The following is a 24,672-nucleotide window of genomic DNA, read 5'->3' as shown; positions in this document are numbered from 1 at the left end:
GAAGGCACAGTGCCTCTGTACATGGAGGTTCCATCCAAGCACCATGATAATACCCACTCCAGAGTCGTGAGTCTTGGGCTGCCAAATCCTGCACAAGGCACTGAATCCTGCCTGGCCATCATTAGGCACATGAGCCCAATAAGCTCAGCAGGCACTCTCTCTTTCTCTATTACGAGGGACAGCTCGTAATAGAGTTGTCATTAGAAGGTCATTCCCGGGGGGGGGGGGGGCTCTGCTTACCCATGTGCGTCCGGTGGGTTGTGCACAACACAGGCAACCTCATGCATCTTGATCTCCCCATTGGGCATTGTGCTGGTGTTGGTTTCATAGTAGCTAAAGACGCCATCGTGGAGGCGGCACCAGCGGCGGCTGAATTCTGCACCAGATAGAGGCAAGAAGAGGTAAGTGGGTGTGAGTTGGGACTTGGGTGGGAGGTGCAGGGCTTAGCAACTGCTGCTGCTGCTGGAGAGTGTGCCTGGGGAGTGCCTCAGGAGGCAGAGCAAGGCAGCCTGTCTCTGGCCTCTCCTGCTGCCTCGAGAACAGAAGGCCCGGTTTCCCTGAGAACGACACCCCAAGGCGGCTCACAGCAGAAACACAAAACACTTCAGAACTATATACTGTACAGGAACACAACTACACTGAAAACCACAGCTGCGGGCAGAAAACACAGAAGCAGGTAAAACCCAAACATGAAAACTATTTAAAAGAACTCAGAGCTTTTCAACTGTTACCCTGCAGATGCCCGATCTCGTCTGATCTTGGAAGCTAAGCAGGGTCAGGCCTGGTTAATACTTGGATGGGAGACCGCCTGGGAATACCGGGTGCTGTAGGCTTATACCATAGTCTTTCGAGACTGAAGGTTGCCAACCAGAGCTTTTCAGCATCATCAGTCAGATTTCAGCTGGATGGAGGTTCCGCATGAATGTGTGGCCAGGCCTCTGGCAGCTCCAAGAGGCAAGCCTGAGAGCAGGCTCTCCCGCAGAAGCTGGCCCAAGAGGCCCATTTCAGAGTGGTGGCTCCCTTCTCACCCACAGAAAGGACTGAAGTGCCAGCAAATTGGTGCCTCCCAGTCCTCACCTGGCAGGCAGCCCAGAAAAGTCTCAAGATATCAAAAGCCACTGAGATGTCCAGTAGAATCAGCAGGATCACATGCCTTCCCTCTGTCTCTTGGAAAAGATCACCCACTACTTATTTATTCATTTATGATATTTTTATCACGCCCTTCCCCCAGTGATGTGGGGCTTTCATAGGTGGCTAAATACGCATATTCGATTAAAAAAAAAATAAGCAATTAAGGAGCAGCAGGTGATAGCTATATAGCTATAAAAGATATAGATATAAAAACAAAAAGCACACTGTCAATAAAAACAGCAGCAATAAAAGCAGCAATAAATAATAAGAATCATAAAACAATGCAGAACATTAACATCAATAAAAGAGTAAGAAATAATAAAATACTACATTGACAGCAGAAATTTTAAAACACAATCAAAATAGTAATAAGCTGTAAAAAAGAAAACAGCAAGGAAAAAAATAAAGAAAGTACGGCAAGGTAGGAATAAACAGAGGAACAACCATCATGGAAAGCAAAAAGAAAAGTGTTAAGCCAGGCCAGAACCTCTCCAGGGTCGAGGCAGATTTCAAACAGCAGGGAGTTACATAGCTGCAGTACTACCACAGAGAAGGCCTTGCCTGTGGCTGCCACCCCCCCAATCTCTGTTGGGGGCAGAACACACAGCAGAGTCTCCTCTGCCAATCTAACAGGGTGGGCCAGATTGAATGGGATCGCTTGCTCCCATAGGTGCCCTGGACCCAAGCTGTGAGGGACTTTGAAAGTTAGAACCAGCACCCGTACCCTACCCTTTCCCCCTCAACCCAACACCAGGCAAGGGCACAGCTATTGCCAGGGCAGTCAGTGGATGATAGCGGCAAGTTCATCCCCATGCCCAGGTCGGAAACCAGGCCAGGGTGGAGCCAAATCATCCATTTCCTGCAGGAGCCCCTGACTCTGAGATCCCACAAGGTGTGCAGGACTTTGGAAGGTAGTGATTCAACACCCGTGGAGCAGTGTTTTTCCCCAGGAGAAATTCAAATTCTGTGCATAGATTAACTGGATTCTGGCACCTGCACACACACCCAGCAATTTTTTCTGTTCTGCACAATTTATTCAGTGTCTGCTTGTCACCTCGGAAAGGGCATCCAGGGAACCACAGTTCCATCCCCAAACACTGGAAATCTTAACCAAATCTTATCCTGTCACCGTTCCTCTGACTTCCAAGATGCTCCTGTGGTGCGGTGCCTTGTGGCAAGGCTGACACACTCTGCAGGCAGGAAGACTAGAAAGCTGGGGCTGTTATAGAAAAGAAATGAAATCTGCACCCAGGACCAGATGCCGCATCTTTCCTATGCTCCAGCAGAACATGGCAGTAGCGTAGTTACAGGGGGTGGCGCGGTAAGTGTTGCGGGCAGCACAACATGCCATGTAAGCAGCCCCTCCACTCACCAATGGAGCTGTTCTGGGTAGCAACAGAGTTGCCGCCTGTGATAGTTAACGTGCCACCCCTCTGTAGCTGCACTACTGAAACAAATAAAACAAGCAGTGAAGCGGGAAGCACTTGAGGCTTAAGTCTCCCCTCTCCACCTCTCTTGAGTTTTGTTCATGGAGTGGAGAGGACCTCATCTCTGTTGTACCCATTCAGTATGGCCCCACGGAGGCTCCAAGCACTAGGCCACCCTGCCAGGAGAAACACTCCACCTGCCCTCCAGAGCAGCTTTCTTTGGGCCTTACCTTCCCGGGACTTGCGCTCATTCACCAGCTTAGCCATGGAGGCTGCCTTGTAGAGGAAGCCATTGTGTGCAACAGAAGGCAGGACAATCGAGTAGTGCTTCTCAACAGTGGTGCCCATGTCCAGCTGAGGTGTCTCTGCAAACCAGATGGAGACAGAAAGAGACATGAGCTGAAATCACAGCTGGCCAGGGACCCATCCCATCAGCCAAGGCCTTAAAGGATATGACAGCCAGAAGGCAACAAATGGTGCAATGTGCTCAATGTCAGGCAAAGAGAGGCCACGCAGGAGGGAAATGGATACTGCCCACCTTGGGGGCAGACTCAATCTGCCCAGCAAAAGGCTTCAGAGTGCAATGCTGGCAGCCCCTTCCGAATGCTCCATCAAAAGGAGCCAGAGCCCTCGTCTCTCAGCCTGAACAGAGCTCTTGTGCGGCGCTGTTACATTAGCAGAGAAGAGGCAGGTGGAAGGCCAATACATTATTATTATTATTATTTATACCCTGCTTACTCTCCCAATGGACATTCTCAGTGGCTTGACACTGCCGGAGAAGCGCCTCCCAAAATGCCACCCTACCCTGCCTTAGCAGATCCAAGAGAGACCAGGAGCGACTGGGCAGCTGCCAAAAGCCCAGAGACAGTGCCAATGGGCGCAAGCCACAGGCTGTCAAAGCCTCGCCCCGGCCCTACTGCACCCGCTCCCTTTGCAGCCTTGCAGAGGCTGTTGGGACCCCGGTTCTGGCACAAATGCTCCTTTGTGACAGAAAGCACGACAGACAAACGGTGCGCAGAAAGAGGAGAGCCACTGCGGATGTGCCAGGAGTCCCCACAAGCAACTGGACTGGAGTCAGCTCACTCTAGACAGCCTGACCATCTAACCAAGGGTAAGAACAGGCTCACTGAATCAGTGGTCCTATCCTGTCCAGGTAAGCCAGTTTGCAGGCAGCGAGGAGTAGCCCAGAAACACAGAAAGAGCCTTGCAGGAGCCAAAAAAGTGGGACCAGCCAGGAGGACAACATCCTGCCAACCAGATGTCTCTACGAGCTGCAGGGCATGAAGACAAGAGCCTACAGGGCAGGAAGGCATGAGCTCCCCCCCCCCCAGCTCTCTGGTGCTTCTGTCTTGCTGAGAACAGCTCAACAAGCCAGATCTGGAGGCCTTCAGGAGGGTCAGGGTTGCTCATCGACCCCGCTCCAGCCTATTGGTGTAAACAACATGCTCAGGGCTACACTCCCACAGTGGTCTCCCTACTCTTCATAAATGACCTGGAGACAGGGTTGAGCACTGAGGTTGCAAAGTTTGCAGGCGACACCAAACTTTTCCGAGTGGTGAAGACCAGAAGTGATTGTGAGGAGCCCCAGAAGGATCTCTCCAGACTGGAAGAATGGGCAGCAAAATGGCAGATGCGCTTCAATGTCAGTAAGTGTAAAGTCATGCACATTGGGGCAAAAAATCAAAACTTTACATATAGGCTGATGGGTTCTGAGCTGTCTGTGACAGATCAGGAGAGAGATCTTGGGGTGGTGGTGGACAGGTCGATGAAAGTGTCGACCCAATGTGCGGCAGCAGTGAAGAAGGCCAATTCTATGCTTGGGATCATTAGGAAGGGTATTGAGAACAAAACGGTTAGTATTATAATGCCGTTGTACAAATCTATGGTAAGGCCACACCTGGAGTACTGTGTCCAGTTCTGGTCGCCGCATCTCAGAAAGGACAGAGTGGAAATGGAAAAGGTGCAAAAGAGAGCGACTAAGATGATTACGGGGCTGGGGCACCTTCCTTATGAGGAAAGGCTACGGCGTTTGGGCCTCTTCAGCCTAGAAAAGAGACGCCTGAGGGGGGACATGATTGAGACAAACAAAATTATGCAGGGGATGGACAGAGTGGATAGGGAGATGCTCTTTACACTCTCACATAATACCAAAACCAGGGGACATCCACTAAAATTGAGTGTTGGGCATGAGATGTTGCACAGTTCAAGATTGGTGGTGCCTGGAAGAGCTAGGAAGGCCACTGTGGAAAAAAGAGTGCCGTGACCGTAGCAAGTTTGGAAACTGCTGTTATAAACCATTATAAACTTGGGGTCCCCAAGTTCAGGGCTCTGTGGATGTGGTGCTGGCGACTGGCCTGGACGCCTTTAAAAGGGGATTGGACAAGTTTCTGGAGGAAAAATCCATTACGGGGTACAAGCCATGATGTGTATGTGCAACCTCCTGATTTTAGAAATGGCCTATGTCGGAACGCCAGATGAAAGGGAGGGCACCAGGATAAGGTCTCTTGTTATCTGGTGTGCTCCCTGGGGCATTTGGTGGGCCGCTGTGAGATACAGGAAGCTGGACTAGGTGGGCCTATAGCCTGATCCAGTGGGGCTGTTCTTATGTTCTTAAACTACAATTCCCAGGAGGCCTTGCAGGTCTTCTTGTTATCTGGTGTGCTCCCTGGGGCATTTGGTGGGCCGCTGTGAGATACAAGAATCTGGACTAGGTGGGCCTATGGCCTGATTCAGTGGGGCTGTTTTTATGTTCTTAAACTACAATTCCCAGGATGCCTTGCAGGTCTTCTTGTTATCTGGTGTGCTCCCTGGGGCATTTGGTGGGCCGCTGTGAGATACCGGAAGCTGGACTAGGTGGGCCTATAGCCTGATCCAGTGGGGCTGTTCTCATGTTCTTAAACTACAATTCCCAGGAGGCCTTGCAGGTCTTCTTGTTATCTGGTGTGCTCCCTGGGGCATTTGGTGGGCCGCTGTGAGATACAGGAATCTGGACTAGGTGGGCCTATGGCCTGATCCAGTGGGGCTGTTTTTATGTTCTTAAACTACAATTCCCAGGAGGCCTTGCAGGTCTTCTTGTTATCTGGTGTGCTCCCTGGGGCATTTGGTGGGCCGCTGTGAGATGCAGGAAGCTGGACTAGATGGGCCTATGGCCTGATCCAGTGGGGCTGTTCTTATGTTCTTATGTACTTACAGGCAAACCTCAGGCCCCACCCAGGATCCCCCAAGTCACCAGTTCAAGATCCACAACCAACTCTAGTCCTGACAGATCCTCCGACAACCCCCTCCTCCTCACCACCAGCCCTTCCATTTTCACAGGGTGAATCACAGGCTAACTGAAAGAGAGACCAGGAGCCCCTGCCAGGAGGAGAGGCTCTTGACTCATCACCACCCTCCCGTTCCAGGCAAAGGCTCTGACTCTGATATCAGCCAAATGGATGTGCCGGGGAAGAGAAAAATACGACTCTCCTGCTTGCTTCCAGTGGAGCTGGCTCTGGGTTCAGTCATTTTCCCTCGAATGCTGAATCTGCACGCAGGTTGGAAGCTGCATCTGGATTCTGGAGGGACTATCCAGCAATGGGAATGAGAATCTGAAGAGAACCTGAAGCCCATTCTGGTCCATTGGAGTCTTGGCTGAATTTTCTGAAGCTCCTCTGAGCCAAGCAGGAAATGACACTTCTGAGCAGTCGGGCAGGCAGAACTTACGGCCGGCCTGCCCACCACCTACACTGCTAGGCTCCGTGGTGTTCCTGGCTACGTGCGTCCCAGCCCTTCAAGGAACCAGCACTTCCCACGCCTTTCCCCACTCCAACAAGTGGGGAGCAAAGGGCCAGGAGGGATACAAGGAAACAAAGGAAGGGGGCAGGTTAGAGTCTTCTGCTTGAAGGCTCTCCACTTTCAAGAGAGGGGCAGCAGAGCCCAGAAGCAGATCCTGGGGAGGGGGAGTTCTGGGGGGGGGGATATTTAAGACCATCTCATTATTGCTCTTGCACTTGGCAGACCAAGTTGTTCTTTTGGAAACCTCCAGGGTTCTGCACCCCAAATTGTCTAGACTGGCCACCTGCCCCATTACAGGGGCTCCTGCCTGGAGGACACCTAGGAGCTCCGAATCTGCCTGGCAGCTGCCACCACCAGATGCCCAAGCACTCAACTGGCACAGCAGAGTCAGTCTGAAGAGGAGCAGGAGGGAGAAAAGCTGGAGACGTGAGGGGTGTGGAAGGCACAGGAACAGCACAGAGCACAGGCACGTCCAGGGGACAAGGCCACTGGGGGCGGAAGAGCCTGCAGCACCGACCCTGCAAACAGCAGCTGGCCAAGCCAGGAGAGTGGCAGGCCTTTGGCCTCTGAGCCGTCCTCCTTTCTGGGGTTGTCACCGGATTTAACAAGTCTTGGGCTGCAATCCTAAGCGCACTCACCTAGGAGCAAGTCTCCTTGAACTCAATGGGATGAACTTTTGAGAAGACACACAGGGGACTGCGCTGTAAATCCAGTGACTAGTGGGCTGCTGAATAAAATAATACTTCTGAACAATACAGCTCAGTGTCTTTGGCTTTAGAGCAGTGGTTCTCACACATTCAGCACTGGGACCCACTTTTCAGAATGAGAATCTGTCAGGACCCACCGGAACTGATGTCATGACCAGAAGTGAAATCATCAAGCAGGAAAAATTTTTTTTACAATTCTAGGCTGCAATCCTACCCACACTTACCCAGGAGTACACACTTCCCATTTACTATCATTGTTAAAAGAATATACATAGTAGCTTATTAAAAGTAGAGGTCTGTAACATTTCCCCAAATGCAGTCACATACTATGGTAGCATCAAGTCTAATATTTTTAAAATATTGAAATGAATGGGAAACCGCCTGAAATCAGCTCATGACCCACCTAGTGGGTCCCAACCCACAGTTTGAGAAACACTGCTTTAGAGCAAGGGTCTCCAAACCCCGGCCTGGGGGCCAGATGCGGCCCACAGCAAGCCTCTTTCCAACCCGCAGCCAACCTCCTATCCCCTGAAAGCCTCCGACCCACTCAACTGAACATGACCAGAACTGTGCTCTGATTATGTCTGGAGGGTGTTCTGAGGGCCAGAGAGGTTGAATGAATGAGCCCATTCATTCATTTATTCACTCATCTAAATTCCATCTAATTTATTTATTTAAATTTTATATTTAAATTGTTTTTCCGGCCCTCCACACCATCCCAGCTATTTGATGCGGCCCTCTGGCCAAAAAGTTTGGAGACCCCTGCTTTAGAGGATATGTACGTACATACGTGTGTGTGTGTCTGTGTGTGTCTGTGTGTGTGTGTGTGACAGCAGGTGCTTTCAGCCATGAGAAAAAGGGGACTGGATTCTTCTAGGGTGGTGCCTCTGCTGTCTTCAGTTTTTATAACTTCTTGTATTTTTTTAATGATCAATCATTTTGATTGTCTGATCAGTCATGGCACTTTTTCTGCCAATGAAAAACTTTTTAAAAATCCTTCTATTTCAATTAATTTCAGTCAGTTAATTAAATCTTGCAGCCTTCTTTGTTTCCTCTTGGAGGGCTGTGTCTGGCTAGCAAACCACTTTCTAGCCGGCTCTATGGCCCCCTGGAAGTCAGTGTGGACCTTGAAGAATTCAGTTCCAGCTCAGCAGAATGAACAGTCATTAATCCCACCCTCCGCCCCACAGCACTCTCCTTTTGCCTTGCACCCAAGCAGCAGCGTAGTTAGAGGTGGTGCAAAGCACTAAGTTTGACTGGAAGCCTCACCACAGCATGCAAGGGTTCCCTCCCCTCCCCTTTGGAGCCAGACTTTCATCTCCATTTTGCTCCCACCACCTGTAATGGGTCCAAAGGGAAGGGGCCCCATGCACACTGCGTTGAGGTTCCTTGCAAAACTTAGTGCCTTGCACCCCCTCTAGCTATGCCACTGCACCCAAGCAGATTAGTGGCCAGGCAAGAGTACAAGGTACCTTCTAATCCACCGACCTGATTACTTCTGCTTTGGATGTTCGAATCTAGAATCACTGCAGCCAAGCCAAATAGCGGTAAGGGGGAGAGACGATGCAAACCAGATGTCTTTAAAAAATCATCACAGTTCTGCTTTGCACTCAGCAAGCACTTGTATTTGTTCATCCTGTCTCTCTTTGTTGTTAAGTTGCTCAGACCAGTTGTTGCTCCTTTGCCTTCCTGCCAATAATTTGTACTATTCAACAATTCAAAGGGTGTGGGGAGACATCTGGCAGAGGGGAGCGGATGATGGTCTCTCACGGGGATTTCAGCACAGGCTGGGAGGGGTCAACACAGGGCTTGACTAACTGCTTCAAGATTCAAAGTCAAAACCCATGCAAAAGCTGTCTTGCGAGCAGCCTTGCTGTGAGGTAGCACTGGGTGTTTCTCCTGGATTTGGAGAGCTCCACATCTTGCCCCATCCAACTCCAGGAAAAAACACTTTTAACTCCCTGCTTCTTCCCATGCTAACACAGCCAAACATTAAGGATGCTCTGCGCCTGCAGTGAAGCAAATTCTTGGATGTTCAATTTTATCCCCTGAACATTTCAGAACCGTTGCTGGAACCTATCTGCAAAGAAGGAAAACGGGAGAGAGAAGGAGTCGGGGCTGCACTTTGGCAGGTTCACCTCCTCTGCACAAAGGTGAAGAAGTGGCAGCACCAATCTGATCTAGTTCTCCCATTTTTTGAACAATTTAACAAGGATATTTATACACTACTTTTCAACAAATAGTTCATAAAGTGGTTTCCATAGCTAAACAAAACAATAAACGGTACCCTGTCCCCAAAGGACTCACAAACTACAAAAAGACACCAAAGATACACCAGAAAAAGCCACTGGAAAAGACACCATACTGGAGTGAAGAGGGATAGTTGCATTCCCCCTACTATATATAAGAGGACACAACTTTAAAAAGGTGCCTCTTTGTGCAGTTAGCAGGTCTATACCAAAACCAAGGCTCTGCAGGCAAACTCCAAAGCATCAAGTTGGCTTGTTGGGCTGAAGTAGCCATTCTGCCTACCGCTGGGCTGTTTGCACAGTTCTCCTTCTCTGTGCACCACTACACCCTTTGTACTTCCACAGTGGGGCTCTCAGACCATCCCCTCCCTCTCCCCAGGAAACGTCCCCCTCTTCTGTACTCATTTCTTTGCAAGAAACAAATTCCTCAAGAGTCCCTTACTAAAGCAACCTCCCTGCACACAAGGTCCCTGCTTTCCTCCATATGCTTGTTGCTGTTGGCACACACCTGCACTTGTGTGCAGAAGGGGCAAGAGTTCTGCACCTGCCAGACCAAGAGTTGACCACTTTCAGTACACTGCTCCTCTCCCTTCCACAGCATATAATTCTTAGGATTGGTTAAAACAAGGGTGGCCAACCTTTCTCACAGATGACAAGCTGCACCTGCTGAAATTCTCTCCTTGACACAATTGTTAAAGGTCCAGGAGCCCTAAAGTTGAAAGGTGGGCTACCCCGGGATTAAAACAATCAAGACTCAGTGATACTCCAAAGAAATAACAGATTTCTTTGTTTGCTGTCCTGAGCTTTCATAGACAGCAACCTAATGCAGTCGATGTATGCAGACCATGAATATGGTTTGTATACCCACAAACAAAAGTTCATTCTTACCTCTCTGCCGTGAAATCTCTACGTGAGCTTTGGCAAGCTACTTTATCTCAACTTTGCCCCACCCCCAGCCACTGGCCTGCTTTATAGGATTTCTATAATTATCTCAGCATAAGCTTTTAAGGACTACATGCATCTGATGAAGTGGATCTGATGTACTCTTCCAAAGTTTATGCTGAAATAAGCTGGTTAGTCTTTAAGAGCCTACAAGCCTCTGTTGTTTTTATATTCACTCATGGTTCAGGTCAGATGAAATTGTGTCAACTGCAAATGCTCTTCCGTTCATCTCAAGCAAAAATGCTCCCCATCAGAGTTTGGAGGGGGGGAGGGGGGCATGATGGAGGCAGGTAATACCTGCTATACGTTCCCAGCACCCAACATCAGATGGATGTGGAACTCTGAATATGCTGAAAATCGGTTCAGGAGGTCAGGTGCGGCATGATCCTGCTCGAATGGAGCCCTCAAAATGAAGATGTTGACACCCTGTGTTTACTTACTGCCCCATATCCTCAGGAACGTGCTGTTCAGCTGCAACACGAACAGCACCTCTTGTCACGCTTTGCCTGTTCCAACCCCTCCAGCCTGTCTTACCTGAGGTTTTGTTCTGCAGCAGAAACTCCACCTGCAGCCTTTGGCCAGCCTGCTCCGCTAAGGTGATGGGAGATGGGTAGTTGGGGTCCTCTGAGTAGCAGTTCACCTCAGCCCCGCAGAACAAGAGGGAGAGCGTCTCCGCCAGGTCGCTTGTGGTCACAGCAGCACACAGTGCCTGAGGCAGTGCAAGAGAACAGAATTAGCGACTCCCAAGGCAGAGGGGAAGAGAGAGGTGGTGATACAAGTGTGGGATGAAAGGGGAACAGTAGAAGCCGATTCGGGCTGGGAAGATAGGCAGACTTGGTCAGAACGCTCTTAAAGAATAACAGTGGAAGCCCAAAAACAGCTTGGAAAGGCAGGAGCAGCCGCCAAAAAGGGGTTTGCCTGGGTGAGCAGAGTTGCAGAGAGAGGCTCTGGACTTCTGATGAAGTCATGCAGCCGGGGAGGAGCTGCCTCTTTATAGGGAGAAATACAGCCAGCCAGCCAGCCTGCCCACCCACCGCTGGAATTCCAGAGTCCCCAGGCCAGCCTGGTCATCAGCCAGAAGGGCCGAGGGTGGGGACCAGACTTCCATGCAATCAAAATGTGGAGAAGCCAGAAGAGGGGGTGGGGGAGAAACCGATGATCCAATTTGAGTCAAGCACAGATGCTCACAGACGAAAACAAAACCACACAAAAACCCTGTAAAAGTCTTTTCACCTTCCCCTCCCCATCCCCTCCTTTTCCCCACCATGCTCTGGAGCAACAGGTTGTGTAAAAAACCCTGATGAAACGTGTGGCGTTGGCTTTCACTGTGGAATACTCAAAGCTCGGCATCTGAAAATGATTGATGACCTCTGCGCACAAAGTGGGGCCATGCAGAGGGCTACTGGGGGGAGGGATTACAAGGCAGCTTACTCCAAGGCAGCACAATTTGGGAACCAGCAGTCAAGGGCAGCCTGACTAATAAATAAGCCTCCTGTTCTGCTGCCCACCTGGGAATGCAGGGAAAGGGAGAAGGCCACCCCGCAAGACTAACTGAATTGCAGGCCAGGCTCATACTGTGGCTGCTCCGCTTGGGACAGTGGCATAGCTAGAAGGGGTGCGAAGCACTAAGTTTTGCAGGAAGCCTCACTGAAGCATGCAAGTGGCCCCTCCCCCTCCTCTTCAGAGTCATGGGGGGGGAGAAACAGAGGCATTCTCCTCCCTGCCTCTGCCTCCACCTCAGTTTTTCTCCTCTGCCCAGAATGGCTCTGAAGTGGGGAAGGGTTGTTTGCATGCTGCGGTGAGGCTCCTTGCAAAACTTAGCACTTTGCACCCCCTCTAGCTATGCCACTGGCTTGAGAATACATTTCTGCACCACTGCAGCAGAGCTGGCTGCCTCCCGGGCAGTGCTTGACAGGGCACATCCAGACACTCCTTGTCTGGGCACATCTAGACATTCCTTGTCTGGGCACATCTAGACTCCTGAGTTGGTGGGAGCTGTTGCTGTTTTTTCCTGTGCTGTTTGGAATATTTTGCATGCTACTTTGACACTTTGTGAATACAGGTGCAACCTTGTCATACACGGATTTGACTCAACACAATGGCCCCTGCAAATGAGAAGGAATGTGCTGATCCCTGGAGAAGGGGAAAAATGCATCCCGTTAAAATCACAGTTTTTAAAACTGTTTGTCTTACTATTGTAGAGAGAATCATGCAAGGGATTGCAGGTATAACCTAATTATCCACAGATTTTTCTATCTCAATAAGGCAAAGTGACCCCTCCCTTCCCCCCAACCACTTGAAAGAAAGATCACTTTGCTCTGGGTGAAGGGAGGGGTCCCTCACTCCCCTGGAGAGAGACTGACTGATGGATCCTCTGCCTATTGACTCTGTCTTGACATCATAAAGATCAGCAAGGCTGTTTTTAAACCAGGGGAGCAAAGCGAACTTTGTTTTTTAAATTGATTTGCTTTAGTTTGATCTTTGCCATTCAGGAGTTCTGGGAATGGAACCCTCCTGAATAACTCAAACGGTAATCACAACTGTATTCATTTCTTACATTTATATCTTGCTTTTAATTAAAACATTCCAAAGAAAAACGAAGCATGCTGGAGGTCACTGGAGCACCACTTTGGTCCAGACCTGACACACATGAAAAATAAGCTCCGTCACTCTACTAGGTTCCTTGTCTCTGTAAAAACTCACTAGAGGGCAAAAGAGGGCATGTCCTGCTGGGCTGGAATCACTCCTGCTTGTGCATTTACAAGATGCTCATATCCTACCTTTTCATTTAAAATCTCTACGGTGCCTGACAATAAGTATTAAAATAGTGGCAGACTGGCAGAATGGGCAGCAAAATGGCAGATGCGCTTCAATGTCAGTAAGTGTAAAGTCATGCACATTGGGGCAAAAAATCAAAACTTTTACATATAGGCTGATGGGTTCTGAGCTGTCTGTGACAGGTCAGGACAGAGATCTTGGGGTGGTGGTGGACAGGTCAATGAAAGCGTCGACCCAATGTGCGGCGGCAGTGAAGAAGGCCAATTCTATGCTTGGGATCATTAGGAAGGGTATTGAGAACAAAACGGCTAGTATTATAATGCCGTTGTACAAATCTATGGTAAGGCCACACCTGGAGTATTGTGTCCAGTTCTGGTCGCCGCATCTCAAAAAAGACATAGTGGAAATGGAAAAGGTGCAAAAGAGAGCGACTAAGATGATTATGGGGCTGGGGCACCTTCCTTATGAGGAAAGGCTACGGCGTTTGGGCCTCTTCAGCCTAGAAAAGAGACGCCTGAGGGGGGACATGATTGAGACATACAAAATATGCAGGGGATGGACAGAGTGGATAGGGAGATGCTCTTTTCCCTCACATAACACCAGAACCAGGGGACAACCACTAAAATTGAGTTTTGGGAGAGTTAGGACAGACAAAAGAAAATATTTCTTTACTCAGCGTGTGGTCGGTCTGTGGAACTCCTTGCCGCAGGATGTGGTGCTGGCGTCTAGCCTAGATGCCTTTAAAAGGGGATTGGACAAGTTTCTGGAGGAAAAATCCATTACGGGGTACAAGCCATGATGTGTATGTACAACTTCCTGATTTTAGAAATGGGTTATGTCAGAATGCCAGATGCAAGGGAGGGCACCAGGATGAGGTCTCTTGTTATCTGGTGTGCTCCCTGGGGCATTTGGTGGGCCGCTGTAAGATACAGGATGCTGGACTAGATGGGCCTATGGCCTGATCCAGTGGGGTTGTTCTTATGTTCTTAGTAGCATCAAGAGACCATTAAAAAGGGCAATCCATAAGGAGAGAAATAGGAGGTAGCAGATGGTCTTCCTACAAACACATGCACAAACCAGCCCCATTGCTGTCATCAGCGCAGCCTCCTGATTGTCAAAGTAAAATGACCACGAAGTCAGCCAAAAGCCCTCAAGGAAGAAGCAAGACAAGGTTTCGCTCCATCAGCTGGGTCACAGAGAAGCTCCTCTCCCTGGTCCCTGCCAACTGCACTTCAGTTAGAGGCAGGTCCAGCAGGTGGATCACCCCAGTTGATCTTGACTGACAGGCAGGTTTGTGAGAGAGGCAGTGACAATACAATTTGGCCTGAACTGTACCATGTCTGCCTGTTGGCAACAAAGCCAAGTCGTTGCCCTCTCCAGACTGCATGGCCACTCCCCTGGAACTCACACTGGCCAGGCAGGGGACACGCCAGCCAACAGGCCGCATAATGCGTTTTTTAAAATCCCGCTGCTGCAAGCAACTGAGTTCCCGAGGGACCCTCAAATGCTCTGGGTCTCCTTCCAGATTCCTTTACAGCTTCCTGACAGCTCTTGGAAGCCAGAGTGTTTCCTAGTCACTTGAAGGGCTGCAGGGAGAAGAGCCTCTCACTGCTGGAAATGGTGTTCTGCCCACACACTGCAATGCTCCTTGAGTCCCAACTTGCCTGCTCCCAAGAGCAGAATTTTTAAAGTCCCAAATCCACAAAGGGCAATTGCATCCAACCCAGAAGAGCCTCCCCTGCACATTGAAGCTGGGCTGTGGCCATTCCAAGTGCTCTAATAAACAAAACGGTTGGACCTCCCCAGCAGAAGGGCAGCTTGGAGTTCTGGCAGCAGCACCCCCCCCCCAGGGGACCACTGGAGAAATGCCGGCTGTGTAGCAGCAGGGACTGCTCCTGGCTCAGGAGTGGGTGCTCAACCTTGCCAATCCCTGCCAGAGTGCAGGCGCACCTGGCTCAGCGATGGCATTGCTGAGATGGGATCCAGCCTCTTGGGGACAACCCAAGCACTAGGCCTTGATGCAAGAAGCGATCCCATCACTAGCGACAGAGATGCTAGACGTGGAAATCAAGGGAAGAACAGTATCCCCTGACAGTCCAGCAGATTCAATAGCCCAGTACAACCGAGGTCCCAAATGAGCTGGATTATCTGAAGTCTACTGCATATTGGTGTGGCTGTGGAAAAATTGTTTCACTGGGATACTGTATTGTATCTACAGAGCTTTCTGGGCCCCCTCCCCATAAATGGGTCCAGCACAGGAGCCCAAAGTCACACGTGTAAAGGTCTCGCCCCTTCCTCTACCTACATGACATCACCTGCAGGGCTGCCAGCTGGAGTTGGCAATGACATACAGGACTAGAGAAAGGGACTTCTCCCCAGCAGGTGACCACATGCTCCATTCAACCACAAACCTTGTTGAGCTCCTCCTGGTTCCCAAAGAGTTGATGGTACCGACGGTACTTGCCCTCCCTGTACTTTGCCACAAGGAAGCGCCTCCGCTCCTGACTCCCACTCCAGGCATTGATGGACTCACTGGGGGGCACGTTGGCAGCCCAGAACTGGTTGGCCACAGCATTGCCGATCTGGAGGAAGAGCTGAGAACACACACACACACACACACACACACAAATGCAGCACTGTGAATGAAGTCCTTCTCAGTGCAGAGCCCCACACTTCCAGTTCTCTACCATTAGTAGGATGCTCCTTCCACCAAGCAAGGTCAGACCCTGGTACACGGGATTGCCACACATGCATTTCGAGGGTCAGGATTCTGAACTTGGACACCTGTAAGGAGGAAGCCAGTTCCCCCTTGGGTGGCCGCCTGTTGTTCTGAAATTGGCTTGCGACCCACCTAGTGGGTTGCGACCCACAGTTTGAGAAACACTGCTCACAGTTTTATGCAAATGCCAAGTTTTGCTATCACCACCTAGGGTTGCAGTGTTCCAAGAAACTGTTAATGAAGCAGTCATTTTTTTTTAAAAAAAGGATTTGTTTTGCTCCAAGCACTCACATGCCCTGCAGCTGCTCAGCTGCATCTAAGAAGAGGCATTCCCCTCCTCTCTCACGCACAGGAAGGAATGCCCTTTGCAAGAAGACGCCTGCTGTGGCACAGGACACACAAGCAACGGTCCAAGGAAAGCCTGCTTCTTGTTTTTACTACTATGCAAATTTTTGCAAATTAATCAAAATATTAATCACCTAAAACTCAATTACCAAGATTTATTTAACTGGATGATAGCACTAATCATTCATAATGAATCCAGAATTGCCACCCTGTTGCTGTACTCATCTTGTGTAAAGTGACCTGGAGTATCCACCCTGGTGACTGGCCAACACAAGTCTCTCATTCCGTATATGTCCGCCCAACACCAGCTCTGTGTCCAGCATGCACAATCACTTTGAGGGCCTTTGCTAGCAAATCCCTTTTACAAAAGCTCAGGGGCTAACAACAGCATCCCAGCGCAACAGCAAATTCGGTTTCCAACCCCCCCCCCTTCCCGTATCTCCCTATTCCTGCTCTTTCGGAAGTTACTGCTCGTGAGGCACAGGGGGCTGCTGTGCAGCTCAGAGAATAATAAGACAGCCCATTGTGAAAACAGACCATTCTGTAGCCTCTGCGTGAACAAGGCCTAGGACCTGGCTGTTCACCACAGCACACCCATAACTAAGAAGGGCTTTCGCAGGAGGCCTGATGTCTTCACACCCTCCCTCTCCAGCATTCAGATCCCCAAGAGTACCTCTATCAGCTCCTCTGTCCAGACTTTTTTGTCCATTTTGAGACTCCGCACCTTGGTGACTTTGGGTCCCAGCCCACGGTGTTCTCCTGGGTGGGGAAGCAGAAAAAAACACGCAACGTATCTCAGTGGCAGACTAAGAGACTGTGCCAGTTTCCCCTGGTGACCTTGGAAAACTCCTTGCGTGGGTCTGCGCCTCTGAGGAGAGCCACTAAGGACAAGAGAGGCAGAGAAGTGCCGGGAGACAGATGAAGACAACAAGATCCACAACAGGCCTTGATTTTTAAGTTCTGCAAGCTTTAAATCTTACAGGAGCTGAAACAATTGGAGAGAACACCCTGCCAGGGCAGAAGTTGGAACACAAGGGAGCTTAGAGGTGCAGAAGAAGATGGCTTATGGAGGCACAAGCAGACTAGAGAGGAGTTAGAAAAGCACATGCAGAGCACAGACACAGGAGCCTGGCCCAGGAGGGGTCAACAGAGCCTGTCAAGCAGCCTTTTCCCACTTCCTGTCACAGAGCTGCTGGCCAAAGAAAGCACGGAAGTCGAAGGGCTGGCTGCATTCCAAGGCTGAAGAGGTGACGGAGAGAGTCTGGACACAAAAAGACAGATATTACTGGGAAAGGGATACTTGGACAGGTTCCCTTGCAACCCCTATAAAGGCCTCCACAATCAAGACTGACAGAGAGCTCTGCGGTGAAGTGGAGGGAGAGCCAGCAGGACCCAAGTCTTGAGTCGCTCACAGGACTCACCGGAGATCCTGGGCAAATCACTCTCAGCCTCCTTTCGCAACCGCGACTGGCTCTGAAGGCGAGGGGGAGGGGGCAATTTACAACGATGTTCAGGAGCCTGCAAAACCTAGCATTTTGCTCCCTCCCTCCAGAAGCATCAATGCTGTACAGAATGCGATGCAGTGTCGCCCCACCCCCAAAAAGACACCGCAGAGCTGGGTACAGCAGGAAACAGGACGTCATGAGATGGCCCATTGCACCCTCTGTCCAGCAAGGCTGCTGCCATGGGTGTCTGTTGCACACTTTCCCAACACATTGGCAGGCAAAGTGACAACTGAGCCCCATGGTTATGACTGCAAAAAGTGTGACAATTCTGTAGGTACAATTCATGCAGAAGACAGGGGTGCAACGGCTCTTACGAGGTTTAGGAAGAAGTTTCTCCTGGAACCGATCCTCAGACAACGCGTTCTCAAATTGCTACTGCCTAACTAACCAGTGCAAATCTAGCCAAGGTCGCCTTTCTCATTCCCGCCGCCACCCAGTGGCCGTACCTGCACATCGCTTGCAGATGACCACGCAGAGATTAATGGAGCCCCAGTCGGGTTTGGGGGACCCACAATCAGCACAGAAGCAGTTTTCCTCCACCGACCAGATCCTCTCAGCCACCTCAAAGTTAGAGAGAGCCTCCGCAACAGACTGTTGCATGGCCTCCACCCATTCTTCTTTCTCTTGATCCGATTCTGCAAGGAAGCTGGAAGACACAAGAGACCGGGCAGCTGAAAAGCAGGCCTGCGAAGTATCTGCTGGGGAACCCGGGGCAGAGGGCTGGGAGAGATACTTCGGGGTTGCTGCATCTTGACTTTCTCTGGGTATTTAAAGAACTTTGAAAGTACAGACAGTGATCAGGGCATTAGAACCCCTTCCTGCAAAGAAAATGAAAGATCTGGAGAATTTTTAGTTCAGAAACAAGAGGACTGGGTGGGGAGAGACGGCAGAGACACCATGAAGCTGTGGTTCTTACCCTTTTGGGGGGTCAAAGATCCCTTTGAGAATCTGCTGAAAGCTATGGGTCCCTCCCAAGACAAAGGCACATAAACAGATACAAGCACATAAGAACATAAGAACAGCCCCACTGGATCAGGCCATAGGCCCATCTAGTCCAGCTTCCTGTATCTCACAGAGGCCCACCAAATGCCCCAAGGAGCACACCAGATAACAAGAGACCTGCATCCTGGTGCCCTCCCTTGCATCTGGCATTCTGACATGGCCCATTTCTAAAATCAGGAGGTTGCACATACACATCATGGCTTGTACCCCGTAATGGATTTTTCCTCCAGAAACTTGTCCAATCCCCTTTTAAAGGCGTCCAGGCCAGTCGCCAGCACCACATCCACAGAGCCCTGAACTTGGGGACCCCAAGTTTATAATGGTTTATAACAGCAGTTTCCAAACTTGCTACGGTCACGGCACTCTTTTTTCCACAGTGGCCTTCCTAGCTCTTCCAGGCACCACCAATCTTGAACTGTGCAACATCTCATGCAATTCAAGATGGCGGCACCTGGGAAGAAAAGGCTGCCAGGGACACCCCACAGTGCCTCTGTTAATTCACTAGGATATCTGGTTTGGGAACCACTGGTTTATAATCATGTAAGGGATAGGGAAAGTAAAGGTTTTCCTCCCTCTTAACACTAGAACTTGGGTCACCAAATGAAGTGAGTTTCAGCACAAACAAAAGACAGGATATTGTCACACAATGCAAAAGTCACTGCCAAAAGGTGTGAGGATAGCCAGAAGCTTGGATGCTTCTGTAGAGGGCTGACACAAAACCATGAAGGAGTTCTCTAAACAGCTCACAAGCAGAGCAACTATACAGAAACTCCACGATCAGCAGAAGCAGCAAGTTGCACAGGACCAGCTGCCAAAAGGGAACCAGGAGTTCAAGTGACCAGTGGGAGAGGAAAAGGTGGAAGCCCTGCGCAGTCGATGGCTGACCTGAGCCCAGGACTTCCACAGCAGTTGCCTTACCTGAAGATCCGGTACGGTGTTGTAAGGTCAAAGCCCCGCCTGTCCACGTCCTTGACATTCCCGACATTCATCTCGATGTAGGTGATTCCAATTCCCAGGCGAAAGTCCTGAGCCAGGGCACAAGAATTGCAACAGGCAAGGAAGCAGTTAGCAGGCAGTGCCACCAGGCCACAGAGGGCATTCACAGTGCCACTGGACTCCTGAGGCTTTGGCAGAATGAAAGCAGGACACTGTGCTTGTGTCCAGTGCAAGGATCTGGCAGCCACCAAAAGGAGAGTGCAGGGCAACAGAGTCCACTGGAACCAGTGGTGCTGCAGGCGTGGGTAACATGAATTCCTCTCTTCTCAAACCCAAGACTGAAAAACTTTTCTGGTTCGAAGGTGGGAGCCCTGAAGAACCCTAGAATCTGCCGGAAACATGCACCCACAACTATGGGGGGGGACTGCTTTTTCTAAAAGTGAAAAATGTGAGCTTGGGAAGCCAACCCCACATCAGCACAGTGGTAGCTTTTCCCCAGTTCCTCCTCCATTTTTCATTGCAAACAAGCTCACTGGTAGCCGAAGCGGGTTGCGTTTTGTCCCAGAAATTAGGCATTCCCTGGTGAAGGACTGAACAGCCACAGACACTTTGAGACTGTTCACGACATCTGATCAGTACCTTTTCTGTTCACCTCATAGTCTTCTTTGTGCCGTCTAGTGGGCCACTGTGAGAAACAGGATGCTGGACTAATGGGCCCTTGGCCTGATTAAGCAGAGCTCTACTGAGGTTCTTAACATTCGTCACTACTGCAGTTCCCCAGCTTGCAAGAGTTCTGTCCAGTTATTCAGTCCCATAGAGAGGAACATGAGAGGGCTTTCTCTGAAATATGCCAATCTCATGCATAGTCCACCCCATCGCCAGCCTTCACCATGATCAGACAAGAGAATCTTCCAGGGAGGCCTCCACAGGAGCAATTCTGCCTGCATTCTGGGTCTGTCACTAAACATAGATGCTGACCACAGAGATGTCATGACTCTGCAGGCCCTTCTTTGGTGCACTCTAGAGGATGCCTTTGTGCATTCATCTCCCCGCTTCCTTGCAGGAACTGGCCCAACACACCTAGGACACCCCTGGGCCCATCATAGCCTCTAGGGCCAAGTCACTCATGACAGTGTTTTCCACACAGACATCTCTCCTGTGTCAGAAGAGGCACAGAAACTGTCACATATGACACAGGTCCAGTTATGTCTTTCACAAAGTCTGCATGCACCTGGCTGTGGTAACAGCCAAATATGCAATTGTGACAAGTGTGAAATATTCTGTTTCTATAAAACAGATGGCCCAAGCCCCACATGCCTGACCTCTCTAGGAGAGGCCATTGGGCCTCCCCAGACAATCTTAAATATGACATGCAGTACTTGAAAGCAGACTTCAGATCAACCCAAAGCAGTAACAACACTTCAGAGCCAAATCAGGCATACAACAGGTCTTGTGAACACAACACATGTGTGTTATTTTCCATTTCTGTACAACCATTTTAGGCACTTGATAAATAACAACAACTATGAGCTGGCCCTGGAGGGCTGGCCCTCAGAAAAAGCATTAACTTGGACACACCTCGGGATTCTTGTAGAGGAAGACTTTCTCCCCGGCCACCACCACGTACAATTTGTTCTTGAAACCCCGCAACTCCAGAAGGCCCCCCTTATCCACGGAGTCAAAACTGTTTCCAGGCACATGGAAAACAGACGCTCTGGACTTTCTTCTGTTCACTGTGCTCTGGAGAGCTTTAATCCATTCATTACGATCCACTGTGGAGAGAACCCCACCTGAGTTAAGGACAGTACAGACCAAGGGTTCTGAACCTTTTCACAATTACAGACCCCCATGATGTCCCAAGAGCCCCTTCACCAGACTGTCAAAATCAACATCATCACCACTCCTGTTAGGTACCAGCACAACTTCAAAAGATGTCAAAAGCTTGGCTTACATATGAATACTTTTCATGGTTTATTTTACATATGGGTAGCTAGGAACAGAATGCCTCCATCCATACTGAGACAGTTAATAATCTAACAATTTTTTTGATTTAACAATAATCTAACAATAATTTTTTAATCTTATCTAACACGTCCCATACCCCATCATTTTGTTCCCATACCCCCCAAGGGGTAAGGATACCCTTGGTTAAGAATCCCTTGTCTAGACAGCACAGTTCAGGAATTGGTAAATTGGTGTGAGTTGCACGTGTGGAAGACTCTGAAAAAGACTCGAGTCAGGGCCCCCTGACTTGGCATTTGTCCCCACACTTGCTGACTCAAGCCTGCCTGTGTCTGGGGGTGCCTGCTTACTGTTTCTGCAGTGTGAAAAACCTTGTAGGGCCATAATTCTGACCGGCGAGCAGCAGGGAGTTCCAGCTGGGAGGCAGGAAAAGGTTAATGTGAGCAGGAGAGGGAGGCGGGACTGGGCTCTCTTTTCCCATCTCTGATAGGAAGGAAGGAACATGATCATTGGACAAAGGACAGGCATTCTAATATTTCCATTGGCTGAGGAAGGGCAGGAGGAGGAGGAGGGACAGGGCAACCCTCACTGAATGACCAACTACCGTGGGACTACTTCCAAGTAGAGCTGCAAAGGATAGGGTCATCCTGGTAAGCCTCGCAGCTGCTGCTTGTGACCGTCCTCCCTCTCGTCCCTTCTCACACAGTCCCTCCCACCCCCTCCTGCCCTGTTTACAGATGGGGCGGGGCAGCAGGGGAGTGAGTAAAGAGAACCAACACACACACACTCCCCAGCAGCAGCTCCGTTTTTCCCATGGCTGGTTTTTTAAAAGGGGGAGCAGCTTGACTCGAATCCACTAGAGTCACTAAAGGGCGACTCGGAGACTCGGAAAGTGCCCCCATTATGACTCTTTTCCGAGTCGAGACCTGGGGGTCCTAACTCGGCAACTCAACTCAAGTCAAGCCCCACTGGGTTTTCCCAACACTGCCATCCAATGCTCCATGCACAATAGAGGGAAGAGGAGGAGGAAGCTGAAGTCATTGCGAGGGAAGTCCCTGAGATTATCATCCAGATTGTACCTCAATGAGGAAGAGCAACTCTATGAATGAACTTTAACCTGGCACAAGGCACCCCTCCCTACGGAACTAGAGAGCTCTGATCCTCGTAGAGCTACAGCAGAGATTTTTTAGCACCATACAACTTCCAGGTTTCTTTTGAAGACATCACAATAGTCAAAGTGACACAACACTGAAGGAAGGGGTTAACAAGTTGCATGAAAACAAGTGTAGCATTTAAAAGAAAATAGAAAAACAGCTCTGGACCTTGGAATTTAGAGCCAATAAGTAGCAAGGAAGAGGCCTGGACCACCACTTTTCTGTTCCCAACAGCCTTTGTCACAGCACCCTGCAAAGTTCAACATATGCTTTTGCAGATCAAAGGTGGGCAGAGAGAGTGTCCCCCCATCCCCCTGCTTCTCTACTCTCCATTTCCATCTCTCAAAGCTGCTTTCCTTCCTAAAAATCGAACCAACATGGCATGCGTTTGTATCACAGGCAGTCATGACCTAAGGCTGTACAGGGCACATATGCTTCAAGATACGTTTACTGGGTCACAAATGGCTTTGAAACATCATTACGCCATAATATTTTTATTCTCAGGGGCCTCAGGTCCAGAACTTGCATTACTCTCCAACAGTCCTGTCTTCTCTTCGTTAGAAGTTTCCCGAGAGAGAGAGAGAGAGAGAGAGGATTCCTCTCCCTTTGAAAGAGTCCCAAGAGCTCAAATCCCAAAAGCAAGTAGAGAACTGCAAAGCATCTCTTATCCTGGAGAAACCAGGCTCAGAAAAGAGAAGAAGTTGTCTCACATACCGTCACTCTCTGCCCGGAAGGCAAATGTCCGGTTGTTGGTGATGACTTCAAATTTCTGGTCCCCAATGCTGGCTACCCGAGTAATTGATGACACTGGGATGAGTCGTTTGGAGTAAATGTCCTGATTTACAGACAGACCAAAAAAAGAAACAGATGTCAATTGGTCAGCAAAATACACAGAGGAGGGTTTCTAACATCTCACAGTCACATGATGCAACTGTCAGTCACAAAAAATGAGATGACGGAGGATTCTCCAACCTCTGCTATGTGGGAGGCCTGTGCCTTCCTCCTTCCCAGGAAGAACCCTGTGACCAGAGAAGGCCAGCCCTTGGCAAGGTAGTATACAGCTGCATCTCCACACAACTTATGCCCGAATAGCCACTTCTCCAGGAACTGAAGAAACAAGGACAACACTCTGGCCTCAGCCATTGGCCAAAAAGGAAAGGCTGCTAGGTAGTTTTCTGTTCTGCTGGAATCTGTTGCAGGCTGCCCTAGAGATCAGTTGAGCAAAGGGTGGGATGCAAGGATGAAGACAGACATGGCACATCTCTTAGGGGGATACCCCACTTTGGCCTGCAGGTGGGTGAGAGAGAGAGCGACTAAGATGATTGCTGGGCTGAGGCACCTTCTTTATGAGCCTTCTCCAGACCAGAAATCGGAAGGGGACCTTGAAATGAAGAAACAGATCAGGGAGGTCAGACAGAGTATACAAGGAGGGACAGGGTTGTAATCTTGGGGGACTTCAATTATCCTCATATTGGCTGGGTCAATTTGTGTTCTGGTAACGAAAAGGAGACCGGATTCCTTGACATGCTAAATGACTGTGCCTTAGAGCAGCTAGTCAAGGAGCCCACCAGAGGGCAGGTGACTCTGGATTTAATATTGTGCGGTACGCAGGACCTGGTTAGAGATGTCAGTGTTACGGAGCTGTTGGGGAACAGTGATCATGCTGCGATCCATTTCAACGGGCACGTCGGGGGAAGAATACTGGGCAAATCTCACAAAAACCCTTGACTTCCGACGGGCGGACTTCCCCCAAATGAGGAGGCTGGTTAGAAGGAGGTTGAAAGGGAGGGTAAAAAGAGTCCAATCTCTCCAGAGTGCATGGAGGCTGCTTAAAACAACAGTAATAGAGGCCCAGCAGAGGTGGGTACCACAAAGAAAGAAGGGTTCCACTAAATCCAGGAGGGTGCCCGCATGGCTAACCAGCCAAGTTAGAGAGGCTGTAAAGGGCAAGGAAGCTTCCTTCCATAAATGGAAGTCTTGCCCTAATGAGGAGAATAAAAAGGAACATCCACCCAAGAGTTATTAAGGAATTGAAGAATGA

At 49.8% G+C, this 24,672-nt stretch overlaps 1 protein-coding gene and 1 pseudogene across 3 annotated transcripts in view; one reads left to right on the top strand and one right to left on the bottom strand.

Annotated features, from left to right (window-relative positions):
- Positions 1-24,672, bottom strand: part of ARAP1 (ArfGAP with RhoGAP domain, ankyrin repeat and PH domain 1) — a 103,999-nt gene that overhangs the window by 23,770 nt on the left and 55,557 nt on the right. For all 3 annotated transcript variants that reach the window (XM_066620210.1, XM_066620212.1, XM_066620211.1), the window contains 9 exons: positions 23,346-23,466; positions 21,094-21,287; positions 19,498-19,604; positions 18,024-18,223; positions 16,746-16,831; positions 15,420-15,602; positions 10,765-10,939; positions 2,789-2,923; positions 241-376 (listed from right to left, as the gene is read on the bottom strand). In XM_066620210.1, coding sequence (XP_066476307.1) covers positions 241-376; positions 2,789-2,923; positions 10,765-10,939; positions 15,420-15,602; positions 16,746-16,831; positions 18,024-18,223; positions 19,498-19,604; positions 21,094-21,287; positions 23,346-23,466 — 1,337 coding nt within the window. The remainder of the gene's footprint in view (positions 1-240; positions 377-2,788; positions 2,924-10,764; positions 10,940-15,419; positions 15,603-16,745; positions 16,832-18,023; positions 18,224-19,497; positions 19,605-21,093; positions 21,288-23,345; positions 23,467-24,672) is intronic.
- LOC136646779 (5S ribosomal RNA) lies at positions 717-833 on the top strand (annotated as a pseudogene).

The sequence above is a fragment of the Tiliqua scincoides genome, chromosome 3, assembly GCF_035046505.1.
Source record: "Tiliqua scincoides isolate rTilSci1 chromosome 3, rTilSci1.hap2, whole genome shotgun sequence".
NCBI classification, from domain to species: Eukaryota; Metazoa; Chordata; class Lepidosauria; order Squamata; family Scincidae; genus Tiliqua; species Tiliqua scincoides.
Note: the sequence above shows the minus strand (reverse complement) of the source record. Positions and strands in the feature narration are given on the sequence as shown.